Source organism: Arvicola amphibius, chromosome 7, assembly GCF_903992535.2.
Source record: "Arvicola amphibius chromosome 7, mArvAmp1.2, whole genome shotgun sequence".
NCBI classification, from domain to species: Eukaryota; Metazoa; Chordata; class Mammalia; order Rodentia; family Cricetidae; genus Arvicola; species Arvicola amphibius.
The window spans coordinates 102,688,295-102,704,478 of NC_052053.1; the positions used below are offsets into that span (position 1 = coordinate 102,688,295).

Here is a 16,184-nt window from a genome sequence, read left to right on the forward strand (position 1 = left end):
CAACCAGCGACGCTAAGTGAATTAAGTCAGGCACAAGAGTGGAGGCTAATGAGAATAAACTCATAATTCTGCCTCTGGGATTAGTAATGCTAAAATGCCTCCCAAAGGGCTCAGATGGTGGGCACCGTTAGGGAAAGAGCAGGGCCAGAACACCATCAGGCATTCTGTTGGTATCTTAGGTGGTGATAGCAGGAGTCTACTTAATTTATTGAGCTCACAGCACTTTACATGTGAATTTGCATATCTTTGTGTATCTTAGACTTCAGCAAGTAGACTTAAAACAGTGTAACACATCCATTCTTAAAGCTTTCAAACTGCAACTCCTGCATCAGAATTCCACTTCTAAGAATTTGGTCCGGGATTTATTTTATTACAGGTGTATGCAAAGGTTTATCTTGAGGATAGAACTGAAGTTACTCATGATCAGAAGTAGCTGAGCCTTCTGGATGCCCATTAATGAGACAGAGTGCTTTGCAGCCGGGGCCATATACCTCTGATAAAATAAGTATCAATTTAGAGAGAGGCTCATTAGAACAGTTTGGAACAGTTTGGGGAATGAGACCCCATGTTGTTAAGTTATAGCTGCGCTTCAGTTTCCAAGGGGACCGGCTCCCTTCAGATGCTGACAGCTGTGGATGCTCAAGTCTCTTGTAGTATGTAGTATATTCTTTGCATACAACCTTATGCAAATCTCCTGCCTCAGAAAGTCATCTGAGTTCCCTATAATACGTACAACACAATGTAAATACTATGAAAACGGTTGTTAGGATACTTTGCAGAATGATGCCAAGCAAAACCTTTACATACATTTAGTTCAAATAGAAACATTTTTCAGAATTATCCTCAATCCTTGGTTGGTATAATGAACATAACGCAGGACCCATATGTGACTACGTATTAATTCCTGCTGTATACATAAAGATTGGATATTAAATTGTTCTCCGTTACATGTGAAGGGTGAACTGTGAATAACTTTACTTTCTATAACCTATCCCAAAATTTTAATATATGAGTGTTTTGCCTGCATGTATGTCTGTGTGCCACATTCGTGCCTGCCACCGCCCATGGAGACCAGAAAGGGGCACTGGGGCTGGACAGATGGCTCAGCCATTAAAGGCTAGGCTCACAACCAAAAATATAAGAAAGGGGCATTGGATCACCTGAAAATGGAGTTATGGATAGCTATAAACTGACATTTGGATGCTGGGGACTGAACCCAGGTCCTCTGAAAGAGGAGCAAGAACTCTTAACCACTAAGCCACCTCTCCAGCCACAAATTACCCAGTTTTAACATCTTACCATATTTGGTCCTGCTTTCTGTCTCCAATTCCACTTTCCTCCTCTCCCAGAGGAAAAGCTACACTCCCAAATTTAGTTCTCATCACTAACATGTATATTATTTTGTTCTAGCTACAAAGGCACGCAATACAGGAAAATATCCAAATTTTACAACAATTAGTTGGGCAATATTCTAAGTCTGACTAAAATAAACATTTGTTATCCAATACATACATAAATATATAGTTATTTTAAAAACAGCAATAATAAACACTCTCCATGCAGAGTCAGTTCAGACTGGTCCTGTGAAGGCTAATTCAGGATGGGACGGCAAACACTGGACATCCACAGTCCAAACAGAAAACAGCAAAATGGCTGAAAGACCTTCTTTGGTTTAAGTAAAATTTGGACTTTAATTAAAATCCAAACAGGGATTCATTAAACAAATAAGAAATACTTTGAGAGTCAAATTATCCTGAGAAGCCTGGAGATGCAACTTATTCTAACAAGATCACAAACAGCTAGAAAGGGGTTTCAGCCTGAACTAGCCATGTCGTGTAGCAGACAGCAAACATGTTCTGCAGGCATCTTCACACACAGTATCTCTTCCTAACTCAAAGGGAAAAATCAACCGCTTTCTTTCCTGGCCAGTGGGCCTGTCGCTGTTGCTCTCTGATGTCCTCCTGAGCGGGTGTGGGGCACTCCATCCCACAGGAATTCCTGGGATCCCAGGGCCTACTTCACTTATCTCCTGTTTTTGTTTTGTCTGTGACAGGGCCTTACTCAGTAATCCTGTCTGACCCGAAACTCACTCGGCAGCTCAGGTTAACCTTGGACTCCTAGCAATCTTCCTGCTGTGGCTTCCCAAAGCTGAGATCACAGAAGTGAGCCATGGTGCCTGGCCACATGTCTTCCTTAGAGGGGCCATACACCAGTTTTTACGTCAGGGAAGCCACTGTGACAGTTTACAGTGCAGGAGAATAAAGTGGGGACAGAAAGACACAGAAAGCATAAGAGGAAGACCGAGGCTTCCTAAACAACCCACGGTGAGGCAGAGGAGGCTGCTTAAGGACTCCAACCCCACCCAAACCTCAAGGGGGAAAGGGAGTGTTCAGGGAGAAAGGGAGCAGAAAAAGAACATCACATCACACAAACAGCACACCTGTCTGTTCAAAAGTCTGACCTCAGCACTGGCAGGAGTTCGGCGAAATGTTGCTGCTCAAAACTATACTGAAATCCTACCAAAAACAGGTCTGTCATCGTAAAAGGTCACTCCTCAGATGAGTGACATGTGCCACCTGATGCTGACATTTGAAGTTTCTTTAATACAAGACAGGCTTGATGGCATGTGCCTTTAATCCCAGCACTTGGAAGGCAGAAGCCCGTGATTTCTGATAGTGTGGACAGCCTGATCTACATAGAGTTCCAGGCTAGCCAGGGATACATAGTGAAACCCTGTCTTTAAAACAAACAAAAGCTATGTGTGTGCATAAATTTATATGTGTGTGTGTGCATATATACAAATATATGTATGCATAATGTGTATAATCTATACATATATATTACACATAAATATTGGAAAAGTAGCCTTTGCTATATGCTTTCTACTTGCTGGAGATTTCGAGTCTTGTTGAGAGAATCAGCTCTGGACTAGGTGACATCATGTCACATTCGCTGGGTCTCACCATCTACCATGTGACTTAGACTAGTGATGTTCCTATCACCAAAGCGCTTACGTGGAAGTGCAGTATGATGGTCCAAATCAGGCCAAGAATGATGGATGGGTTTCCTTCCACAATATCAGCAACATGGATATTAATTAGCTTGATCTGTAGACAGAGAAGCCCAGGTTAAAGACAGCGAGCCTCCCACTGAACCAGTCCCTCCAGAGAATCTGCACGTATGATTCATGCTCACCGATCTGTTTTTCAGGAATGTCAGGGCATGTTCTATGTTGATTCTGCACTGGAATGTATTAGATCCTTTATCCCGAGGCTAAAAATTCAAGCACACGCATTCCTCAGAAACAGGAAGTACATAAAAAAATACAAAACCAACCCAGTGTCTTGGTGCCATTCGGGAAGCTTACCAACTGCTGTCCTGAGAGAACTTCTAACAGGTCCAGGAGGACATGGCCCTTCTTAATGTCTGCGAATAAGTCAGATACAACCGAGGGAGGTGTGTGCTGCCAAAGGAAACAAGGGAGATAATCTACAAGTGGTCCAAAAACACCGTTAAGCAATCTCCTCGGTGGGCTTTGTGTCTTCAAAACCAGCTAGAAGTCAGCAGAAATTATCTTAAGAGAATGACACAGGACTCACAACTCCAGAGCACGGTGAGACAGACAGCCCAATTCATCCCGGGTCATAGTCCCAGTAACATAATGCTCTTTCTGAGCGGAGCTTTTGCAGCCCTAACCCTTGTGCACGGAGAGTGCAAAGACACTCAGAGTCAGGCTGAGGATGTGTCTCCCTCTGTCAGAATGACACGCATTGTGTGGGAGGGGTGGAGAGGAAGGGCAGAGGGTGAGACTCATTCATCAGGCATCCAGGTTGTCTGAGGTTCTCAGAATCACCGAGACATAGGCCCATAGGTCCAAACTAGATTTGCGCCCCAGGATACTCCCTTGCTGAATGTGTGATAAGGTCAAGTCCCAGGCCTTCTCTGTGGGACTCACTATCTCTCTGACATGGGGACAGTGGGAAATCACCTAGAAGTCATCTGGAAGTCTAGCAAAGTAGACTAAGCCTGGAAACAGCACTAGAGGGCAGAGGCAGGAGGATGGCCAAAAGCTTAAGACCTATTGCAATTTTTAGACCAACCAGTCTCCAAAAAAAAAAAAAAAAAAAAGAAAGAAAGAAATGTGGTTGGAGAGATGACTTAGCATTTAAGAACACATATGTGCCAGGTGGTAGTGGTGCACACCTTTAATCCCAGCACTTGTGAGGCAGAGGCAGGCAGGTCTCTGTAAGTTTGAGGACAGTGGACTCTATAAGAGCTAGTTCCAGGACAGCTAGGGCTGTTACACAGAGAAACCCTGTCTTGAAAAACAAAAACAAAAAAAAACCCAAAAAAAAAAAACAACCCACATACTGCTCTTACAAAGAATCAAAGTTCAGTTCCCAGCACCTATATTTGACTGCTCAAAACTGTAGCTGCAGGGAATCCAGTGACCTCTCTGACCTCCATGGGCATCTGTATGTCTGTGTATATATACACATAAATACATACATAAATAAATAAGCAAACAAATAAATACATACATAGATGCATAAATGCATGAATAAATAAAAATAATCAAGGGTCCTGTCTGATCTTGGAAGCAAAACAGGTTGGGCTTGATTAGTACCTGGATGGGAGAGATACCAGGCATCCTGATAAAACAGAGCTCTGGATTAAAATTCCTTCTTTTAAAATTAAAAAAAGAAAAAGAAAATAATCACAGGAGATTCAAGAATATCGTTCAATGGTAGGACACTCGCCTAGCATACAACCTTTACCTTGAATTTAATGCCCAACAGCAGAACAGAAAGAAAATGTGAGCTGGGTGGTAGTTCTTCATAAGTCACAGCTACAGGGGAACTAAGGCGGTGAATTGCTCAGCTCAAGGAGTTCAAGACCAGCCTGAAAAACCTAGAAAAACCTTATCTCAAAAACTAAAATGTACTTTAATCCCAGCACTTGGGAGGCAGAGATAGGCAGATGAGGCCAGCCTGGTCTACAAAGTGAGTTCCAGGACAGCCAGGCTACATATACAGAGAAACCCTGTCTCAAAAACAAAACCAAAGATGTAAAAATAGTGAGATGAAATATAATTTATGTACTTATAAAAATAGTGAAATGGTATAGTATACCATTTAATAAGCTATGATTTCAAAACAGCAGCTGTCATAAGCACTCATCACTGTCAGACGTGACAAGTTTAGGGTGACGTCTCATACACGTCACTCAATACAGACAAACAGCACACTGTCATTATGTCATTCCATGAAGTGCCAGCACTCTAAATGTTTTTATGGCACTGTCCAGGTCCTTCGCAGGCGCCTCTTTCTTGTTCCGGGAAAGAATAACCAATAAAGCAGGACACCCGTGGTGAGCGCTAGTGCATTCTCTTAGAGAGCAGACATCTGTGACCTTCCATGTGTCATCGCTGCACTGTGTTTAGCTTTGGTGTCTTTGTTTGCTGCTAAACAGGGTCTCATGTAGTCCAAGGTGGCCTGGAACTCACTACATAGCCAAGGCTGGTCTTGAACCCCTGATCCTCCTGCCTCCAGTTCCCAGGTGCTGGAATTCCAGGCATAGGCCACCCTGGGGTAAGAGCTGAGAGAGTAAGGAAGCCACAGCTGCCTTCACAGCTAAACACCACCCTTGTCCTCACCTTTGCCAACTGCGAGTTTATCCAGCAGGTGAAGGTTTTCTTCTGCGTGTCCTCCTGCTCAGCTAGGAAAGAAGAAACAGCAATGGTCACAACACGGGAAGCGGAGGACTCCTTCTGAACGCACAGATTAAAGCCACAGGTCAGCTGACAAGACATGATGGTTTTTAATACTTCTTTACTAACAAAAGAATTGAGATCTTTCACAGCTTTGTACTGTTCAAGAAACCACAAAGAAGAAGTGCCCCTCGCCTCCAGCTCTGAATCAACTGGGGACGCCTGAAGATGTTTCTAAAGGTTCAGTGAGAACCTTACAATTGACACCTTATCAAGCAAACTGATCATGCAAAATGCTCTGCTATTGATGGGCAGTGGTGGTACACGCCTTTAATCGCAGCACACAGGCAGAGGCAAGGGGATCTCTGTGAGTTCGAGGCCAGCCTGATGTACAAGAGCTAGTTCCAGGACAGGCTCCAAAGTTACAGGGAAACCCTGTCTCAAGGAAAAAAAAATTTAAAATAAATAAATAAACAAAAGACCTGGGTTTGAATCGTGTCCCCACAACTGAGTGGCTATGTGACCTTGGGTGGTGACTTCAAGTAACAAGCATTCACAGATGGAGGTTGATTTGAGAGGCAAATGATTCACCTAGTGCGCTTGGCATAGAGCATCACATAACAAACACATAAGCCACGTTCTCATTAATGGGGTGGGGGAGAGAAGAGTGGGGGCTGGGATAGGGCTAGACTGAGCACTAGAGTCTCCCTCCCTTCCCTTCTGTGTAGGTGTGGTCCCACTACGCTTCCTTCAGCATCCCACTTTCTCAGCATCAGGCAGACACCCTCCAACTGAGCTTCAGGTCTCCCACCCCCCTTCACCTGATGGGTCGGCTATAAACAGAAGCCAGGACATCCATTTCTGCCTCTTCCCGATGCTCACATCCTTGCTTCCACCAGTGACTGTGAGCTGACCACATCTCACATCAGTCTGCCCTTTAATCCTACTGCCGTCAGTCAACATGCATAAACATGCATAAACACACATGTTTCCTGCCTCCATCACGCACTGCCATGGTCACCTGATAGCACTTGTATTATCTCTCTAAACTCGGTCTAATGAATCTTCTACTCTGAACATCACTCCCCAGCCTTGCTTTTCTCTCCTTCCAGTGACCAGCTCTAAGAATCCCATCACTAATTCCACGTCACCAATTCTGCCAGATTCTCATTGGCTCTCGCACCCTCCCTGTCATCCTTGGGCATCCCTGTCACCTTTACCCATCCCAGACACTAAATGAGACCATCAACGGTCGTCAACACTCATGTGTGCCTCATTCATCTTGTATTTGGTTGGCACGTTGTGGCTTTTCTCTACACACCTCATCCTATATGTATCCTGCTGACGGAGGCCCTGGCAAACTCAACTGTGGTGGTTTGAATGAGGATGGCCCCCTAGGTACATATATTTAAATGGTTCCCCTATCGGTAGAACTGTTTGGGAAGGATTAGGAGGTGTGGCCTTATTGGAGGAGGTCATGTTATCAGGAGTAGGCTTTGAGGTTTCGAAAGCCCCATGGCATTCCCAGTTAGCTCTCTGCCTTTGCACTTGTGGATTAGATGTAAGTTCTCAATTACTGCTCCGGCACCATGCCTGCCTGCCTGTCTGCCTGCCTGCTACCACGCTCCCCACCATGATGGTCTGAGGGTCATGGACTCAACCCCTGGAACTCAAAAGAACTCTTTCTTCTATAAGTTGCTTTGGTCACGGTGTTTTCTCACATCAATAGAATGGTAACGAAGATACCCACCAATGATGATCAGTCTTACCAGTACCCTCAGTGCCACCCAGCAGTCACAATGGAAACCCTCTCTTCTACCAATGAACAGATGCAAGGCAACTTCACAGTTCCTTCTTCAAACACACATGGCCTCTTCCCTAACTCTAGTCTCTAAGACCTTTCTTTGCTGTTGTTTGTGCTGGCTAGTGTCAACTGCCAACTTAACCTAGAATCACTTGGGGAAAAAAAAAAACATCTGAATGAGGAATTGTCTAGATCAGGTTAGCATGTCCAAGGGGGGTTGCACTGATTGTTCATTGATGCAGGAAGACCCAGCCTACTCTGGGCAGCCACATTCCTTATGAAGGAGATCTGAACTACGTAAGACATGAGAAAGCCAGACGCCAGCAAGGATGTATTCATTCTCTTTGCTCTTGACTCTGGATGTGATGTGACTAGCTGAAATAATGGATAATAAGCCAAATAAGCCAGTTCTTCTCTAAGCTGCCTTTTTTTTTTTTTTGGACAGGATATTTTATCACAGCAACAGAAATGAAACTAGAACATCGCTCTCTTTGGTTTTTGTTTGTTTGTTTAATTTTGGTTTCGTTTGTTTGTTTTTGTTTTGAGGCAGCATCTCAAGAACCCCAGAATAGCCTCGAATTCACTGTGTATCTGGGAATTAACTTGGACTCCCAATCTCCTGCCTCCACCTTCCAAGTGCTGGGATTATAGGCATGCTCCCCATATATCTCTGGTTTACACAGTGCTGGGGATTCAACATAGGACTGCATGCATGTTAGGCAGACATTCTGTCAACTAAGTTACAGTCAGCCCAGGAGACCTTTCTTCCCAAGAGAACCAACAATCTCATCTAACAACCTCCTAAGTATAGGTATATAGCAACTAGCCTTGCTCAGATCAAAGCCGTCCCTCCTCTCATTCATTAGCTCTTATCTCCTTTACCTACTTGAGAACCTTCCTCTCCCTTCAATTTCCTATCCTGTTCTCCCCCCACTCTTGAGCCATTCCCACTGGGATAAATGCATGCCGCTAACTCTCCCTCTGAAAATAAGAAACTAACCTCCCTTGGCACTCTCTCCCCAACAGCATGCTGTATTTGTCTGCTCTCCCTTGCGGCAAAATGCCTCCAAAAGAACTTACGCTACTGTTTCCAGGTCCACTCCTCACCTGCTTCCAGCTGGCCCCACCGCTGGCAGACCTGAAATCCACAGGCACTGCTCTTATCCAGGTCACCAGGAGTCAAGGATGTCAACGCTCCCCCCACCCCACTAAAACCAATGGCTGCTATTCAGCCTTCATCTTGCTGGACCACCTAGCAACCTCCAATACAGGAAGTGACTATCTCCTACCCTCAGGGCCTACACTTCTGTTTTCCTCCCCCAGCACTGGCCAGATAACCTGTCTATCTCTGGTTCCTACCTAAGGCCTTGGGAAATCCTCTCAGACCCATCTTCAAAACAAACTCTGTTGCTGGGGAGGTAGCTGAGTCAGTAAAGTGTTTGCCTTACAAGCTAAGGACCCTGACTTTGACAAGCATGGTCCTACATGCTTTTAGGCTCAGAATTACACTACCCTGGACCAAGTCACCTTCACCTGGGCTACTGAAGTGTGACACCAACGTTAGGACCTTAAAATGTTTTTAAATTAATAAGCATCTGGTTGAGAAACAGAAGAGGAGCTACCTGGGTAAGTAGAATTAAGAATCTAGCAAGTACCATGACTGATTACAGATTCGCTGAGCCTCGCTGTGTTTTGTTGTGCCCCCACCCCCACCCCACACAATTCCACTTTCCATTTCTCTGCATTACAGGTTGAAGTCAGCTAATAGCTCGATGACTTACACGGCATAGGGCGGTACAGAATTGTTAGTTAAGCTAAATGGGGTTCTGAAAAGGCAACTGGATTTTTTTCAGTGTTTTGAGAGTTAATCCTTTTTGGTTTAAATTTTATTTTACAGAGGTATTCCAAGGGCCACAGTTCCGTTACTGAGGCTCCTGGGATCTCTAAGATGCGCTGTCAGCGTTTTCCCTCTCCTATCAGTGGATGATAAATAACTTTAAACAAGTGCTGCAAAAAATGCACTTGAGGGCTAATTTTATCTCTCAACAGGGGGGAAAAATACTAGAAAACAAGTTTTATGATTCCAAGATCAAATTACATGTGCACAACGCACATTTGCCAAGCAGGAAGAGACTTGCCCTCCATAACTATAAAACAGGAGCTCAAAATAAAATTTAAAAATAAAAACAAACAAACCACACACAAGCCAAACTACCTCTTCCACATCCTCAGGGACCAACAGAAAGCCTCCTATTTAGGAGATAATGTGTGAAAAGGGAACTGTGCAGGGAGTTGTCACCACATCCAGGAGGATGCTGCAGGACTCCAAGGAAGTTGCAGGGATGGAGAGAGAAGAGGATGCGCATGAAATTTGCCCTGGCGGTGGGTGGGCTGTGGCCAGAGTTTAAGGTTCGGCAAGAGCATCCTCAGCCTCCGGAGTTTTAGTGCTGTGGGCGCATCTGTAAATCTCAGTCATTTGAGCTATACTCCGAAAAGAGGAGCTTTCATTCCGTGTTCATCTGACACTAAACAAAACAAGCCTTGAGACTCAGCCCTCTATGGTCTCTGAGCTTTCCCAGGCTCGAAAAGCAGCCACCAAAATCAGGGTTCTTATGAGATGGTTGAAATTGGAGCAGCTCGTCTAACTGGAGGCTGGGGTGAGCAATAAACCCCTGACCACGAGCACAAACTGGAATGAAGACAATCGAGCTGTCCTAAAGAGAGCTGGTTATCGCTGTCCCGATTCACTTCAACTCCAATAGAAACAGGGGGCTGGTAGAAAGAAGAGCGACCGCAGCCACCCCCACAGGAGCGCCCCTCTCCACAGAGAAGCGGTGCACAAAAGGAGCCTCCAGAAGGCTTGGAAGGGACTCTTTGAGGCTTTGTAAAACTTACTGTCCAGACAGAGAGCAACTCTTCAGTGGGGGAAATCGGAGCTCTGTAAACACAATAAGGACCCTTTACTTAATGGCAAAGCCATCCCGGGTGCATAAAACACCTCTGCAGATGTTCCGTGCCACAGATTCCCTTGGCCCACATTTCACAGGTTTTCCTCCTGCCTTGGCCCCGAATAGCACAGTTAATTCTACCGGCACTAGAGCCAAGCAGCTTACCCTGTGCCAGGAGACGTAACCTTTTGTTCTTTTAAAGGCTGACCCATGGGGGAACAAATAATTAAGAGCCATGTGCTTACCGCAACTTAATAAAACCCTTCTTAGAATGGCATCTAGAGAATAGGACGTTTTAACCGGCAGATGGCAGGTGTGGGGGAGGGGAGTAGAAATGAAGGAAAGAACAGAATTTCTGTGAAAATACTAAGAAACAGGAAACGTGAGCTTATTTTGGTTTTGGAGGTAAACAGGGAATGCAAGTGACACACTTACATATTGCTTAATGTAAGTGTCCGTGGTTAGCGTTCCTCGAAAGTACTGGACTGATCGAAAAGGGAGGCAGATTTTCTCTTGGTATCATTACCATGGAAATACATTTCACCCCATTGTTTGCTCTGATTCAGGCTATGAGCTGGCAACAGCCTCCCCATTGGCTGGGAGGGAACTGAACTGAAAGCAAATTAGGTAAAACTTCAGGGCATAGATTTTAAGTTCGTTACGAGTTGGCTCATTACGAAGGCTACCACGGCTACTGGGTGTCAGAAAGGTCCCAATGTCTTGCATAAATTCACCTGAGATGCTGACATCAGGAGTCCTCTCCCAATAACTCCGAAAACAGCAGTCCAAGGCCAAGGAACCACACACCTTTCTCTTCAGCCCAGAGTCGCAAGGACTGAAGTATGACATCTCCTGGAGTAATCAGCTGGACAGACTACTGCGCCCAGCCCCAGATTCGGCACTTTGCTTTTCATATTCCTCATTAAAATCTGTCCATCGTTTCCTAATTCCTTCCTGAGTAAGTTATAAGTTCCTAGGCTAACATTCTCCACGAGTAATACGCCTCTAAGCTACTTTTTGTATATATGCACACATATGTTATAGGCTAGGTTGTGTGTGTGTGTGTGTATAGGTCAGAGGTTGGCATTGGGTGTCTTCCTCTAGACTGCTCTTGCAGAAGACCTGAGTTCGGCTCCCAGCACCTACATCAGATGACTCACAACTGCCTGACACTCCAGTTCCGGGGAGATCAAACACCTCTGGCCTGCACAGGCATCTGTACTCATTTACACACACACAAACACACACACCACACATAGACACACACACACACACACATACACACACACACACATACACCACACATAGACACACACACACACATACACCACACATAGACACACACACACACACACACATACACCACACATAGACACACACACACACACACACACACACACTTAAAATCTTTTTTTAAAGATCTGAAATCACAAATGTTTCAAAAGCAAAAGTAGAAAATCATAGAAATTAAGCATTAACCTTAACCTTCAAAATCTCATGCTTTTTGAGACAGGGTCTCTCTGTTATGAGCCATGGTTGTCCAGGAACTCACTATGTGGACCAAGGTGGCCTTGACCTTACAAGTGCTGGGATTAAAGGCTGACACGATACCTGACCAAAATTCCTCCATTTTTTTTACTCAGTAATAACTGTGACCCTTCCTCAGTGCCCTGTAGACTGGCATAAAGAACAGGAACTACATGGGGAAGAGCTTGTCTGGGCTGTGCTCTGTGTTCCCAGCTCCTGCAATAGCGCTGAGTAGGCAGGAGGCACTCGGTATCTACAGAATCACCTGGCATGCAGGTTAAACTAATGCAGATAAGGGAGATTCCTTTTCTGACCCTGCTCACTGGAAAGGCAAAGATTTAGGCACCGTCATGTATTTCTCCTCTCTTACTGTGATAAACACCATGACCAAGAGCAACTTGGGGAGGAAACAGTTTACTTCATCCTCCATTGCCAGGTCATCATAGTCCACAGAAGGAGGTCAAGGCAGGGACTTAAGGCAAACGCAAAGGAGAACCCACAGAAGAAGGCTGCTTCTTGGCTTGCTCCGTAGCATCTGCTCAGCTATCTTTCTTATACAAGCCTAGGCATGGCACTGGACCAGTGGGCTGGGTCCTCGTACGTCTAACTACAATCAGGAAGATGCCCCCTCAACACACACACAAATGCTCACCGGCCAATCTGATCTAGGCAATTCCACAATCAAGGCACCACATATAACCCTGGGCTGTGCCCACTAAGTAGGAAAGACACACTACTTAATGTAAAAAGGTAGCTGCTACATTGTAAGAAATGTCCCAAATTATAACCTTCCAAAAACAGGAAGGACGGGAAATACATATACCCAACAAAAAGAACAGCACCGATGTTCAGTCGCCTTGGTGCTACGGAAGATGTTTGCTTCAGTGAGAAAGAACAAGTTGGTCTGAGGATGTGGCTCAGATGGTTGAGTTCTCATCTAGTGCGCTCAAAGCCCCAGGACTACACAAACTAGTTGTGGTACTGCGCAGTTAAAATACCAGCACTTGGGAGGAAGAGGCAGGAGGATCAGAAGTTCAAGGTTATCCTCAGCTACATATGGAGTTTGATGCCAACCTGGGATTCATGAGACACGGTTTTGAAAAAATAAAAATTTTATATATAAATAGAGGAGCTGGAGAGATGGCTCAGCAGTTAGAGCACTGGCCATTCTTCCAGAAGACCCGGATTCAATTCCCAGAACCCACAGGGCAGTTCACAACTGTCTATAACTCCAGTTTCAGGGCACCTAACACCCTCCTACAGATATACATGCAGGCCAAACACCAATGCATATATGTAACTTAAAAGCAAGTTATAAAACAGTGTGCTTATTATGATTCTATGGATAGTTGTATGAGTATATTAAAGGATATAACTTAACGCTGTTTCTCGTTGTTCAAATTACGTCCTGCAACCTACTGTAGCTATACCTTAAGCTCACAGTTTCCCTCCTGCTCTGTGTAAAACCTGGAACACTAAATAAACGTTTCTGTGTTTATACTTCCCCTTCCAGAGTTCTCCATGTTGAAGATATGCTCAAAACATTTCCTGATTGGCAGGCACAGTCAATAGGACAAGAATCAAGGAGCAAACTTGTCATTGTGTAAGAGAAAGGGTCTTTCTGCCAAGTTATCCCAGCCCCGTGTCTTTCCCAATTCTTGTTATAATAAGCCCTAGGGTGTTTCTTCCTCTACCCAAATGCCTCAGGCAAAGCCATCCCTGGGTGATGGAGAGATGGCTTAGTCAGCAGAGGGCTTGCTAGGCAAGCCTGAGGACCTGACTGCAGGACTCAGTTTCCACAAAAAAGAAAGCCAGGCATGATGGTGCCCACCTGGAATTCCAGCACTGTAGACGCGAGCAGTGGAGACTGAGGGATCCCTGGAGCTTGCTGGCCAGCAAGTCAAGTCTGATCAGTGAGCCCCAGGGAAAGCTCTGTCTCCAAAACTTAAGTTCAGTAAGGAAATAAAATAAGGTAGATGGCTCATGAGGCATGACACTAGAAGTTGACTTCCGCCCCACATTCTGGAGGCTGAGGCAGGGGGACTGCTGTGAGTTTGAAGTCAGCCTGAGCTCACAGCAGGAGCCCATCTCAAATAAATGAATGAATGAATGAATGAATGAATGAATGAATGAATAAATAAATAAAATTTTTAAGGCGCAAGACAAATAAAAACAAAAAACACATTACTGAGGAAAAAGCACTTTTTTTGTGTTTTTCTTCCTAAACCCTTCAGAATACCAACTGTGGGGTTTTCCCGTCAGAGTCATCAATTCTCCAAGTCTGTGTTCCCAATTCTGATACTAACTACCTAGAGTTAGTGTAAACTCCTTAAGTTAAGGGCTCAGTACCTCAAGACTGCCTCTCCAGTTTGGTCAATAACAACTGAGGGTCTCCACCTCACCCACGCTTCTTGGCTTCAAACTAAGAAATTCCAAGACCCCTGCCTAGGTTCAGTTACTTGCTGTGATGATTCATTGAACTCTTATACACATGTGTGTGTGGGTGTGTGTGTGTGTGTGTGTGTGTGTGTGTGTGTGTATTTCATGTCCTTGACCAGCCATGAAAAGAGGTGCAGAGTGAAGATCCTTCTCCCAGCATCCAAATGTACTACTCCCAGGCCAGAAGAGTTCCAAACCTCCTCTTCAGGGACTTTTATGGTGGCTTCATGACATGAGCATAACGTGACAACACAATCTCCAGCACACCACCAAAGATGGGATGGCATGATAACCAACCTCGGTCCTCCACTTCATTAAAACAAAAGACAGAGCTGGAGAGATGGCACCTAGGGTTGCAATCAAGTCTGATGACCCGAGTTGGACCCCTGGGTCTCATGTGGTGGAAGAAGAGAATGAATTTGCCCAAGTTGTCCTCTGACCTCCATGCATGCACTGTGGCATGTGTGTGCACATGCAAGCACTAATTAAAAAAAAAAAGTCAGGCAGTCATGGTGCATGCCTTTAATCCCAGCACTCGGGAGGCAGAAGCTAATATCTGTGAGTCTGAGGCCAGAACAGCCAAGGCTATAGAGAGAAACCCCTATCTAGGAAATTCCAAGGGCTTTGAGAGCATTAGAAACAAGACCAAAAACCAAATATTAGAACACAAATGCCCCCAATAGTCTTAGAAAATCTCAAGGACCTTAGGAGCTCTGAGCTAAGAACCAAGGCAGAGAGCAAGAGCATATTTCTTTTGAAGTCAAGGGCGTGGGTTAATGAGGCCCAATAGCCATCCTTTAAAACAATATGCCCAGCTCACCCTTAGCTGGGATGCTCATGGGAAGCATAATCAAGTTTGAACAATGCATTGCAGCCATGTGCTCCAACAGACATCCCGAAGAATCACAACCTGTCATCCAGCACAGAGAGCATTGAAAGTCTGCCGCGCCTGCTGTTTCTCTTGGAGATGGCAACAAACAGAAATAAACAAGGAAGCAAGTTAAGGGGATGAAAAGCACAGCACATACAACCCAAACAAGAAAACTCGAAAGCACTGAAAGGATAAACAGGAAAGGGCCTGGTGCTTCACTACAAAGTGGGAAACTAACCAGTGGAGGAGGGAGATGGGAAGCGTGAACACACTGCCTTGCAACCGGCAATATGCAAGCCATCAAGAAAGGAAAATACTCCTATGGCTGAGGTCTGCTTTACCACACCAGTAAGACGATCCGGGAAGTCAATGCTGACCCACATAACTCCCGAGCACCTGGGCAACCACTGCTCAACCTCGCATTTCTGCTTCACAGAGCCCCCCACCCCACCCCAAGTCTGATTCATCCTTGCGGAAGAGCAGCCATCGCCTGTGGAACCCAGCATGCAGGAGGACTACATCAGACTCTCTCCACAGGACCTCAGGATGTGATGCCCTCATCTTCCATCGGCCTCCTGTCCAGCCTCATCTGCCTCCTTCGAGTAACTACCTCTTTCTCTACGCCCACCTTCAACCCCCTCCAGCTCCCCTGCTCCGTTCCCCCGTAAGCTCTGGCAGGATGCCTCTCCGGCCAGTCAGGTCCGCTCAGCATCCCTCCATGCTGTTCTTCACTCCAGCCAGGAAATCAGGGTCCTGTGAAATCTCCGATAACTGTCTACGGTGTTGCTTTAGCATGAAAGCAGTCACAGGCAACTTGGAAAAAGATATGTGTCTTTACGTGCCTGCGATCAATCAAACTTTATTTATAAAGCTAGGCAGCAGGTC

General features: G+C 45.3%; 1 protein-coding gene across 1 annotated transcript in view; it reads right to left on the reverse strand.

Moving 5' to 3' along the window:
- Positions 1–16,184, reverse strand: part of Syne2 (spectrin repeat containing nuclear envelope protein 2) — a 301,471-nt gene that overhangs the window by 227,844 nt on the left and 57,443 nt on the right. Inside the window, exons 3-6 of the mRNA XM_038337460.1 lie at positions 5,657–5,718; positions 3,368–3,463; positions 3,196–3,273; positions 3,015–3,107 (exon numbers count right to left, since the gene is read on the reverse strand). Of these exons, the coding sequence (XP_038193388.1) occupies positions 3,015–3,107; positions 3,196–3,273; positions 3,368–3,463; positions 5,657–5,718 (329 nt within the window). The remainder of the gene's footprint in view (positions 1–3,014; positions 3,108–3,195; positions 3,274–3,367; positions 3,464–5,656; positions 5,719–16,184) is intronic.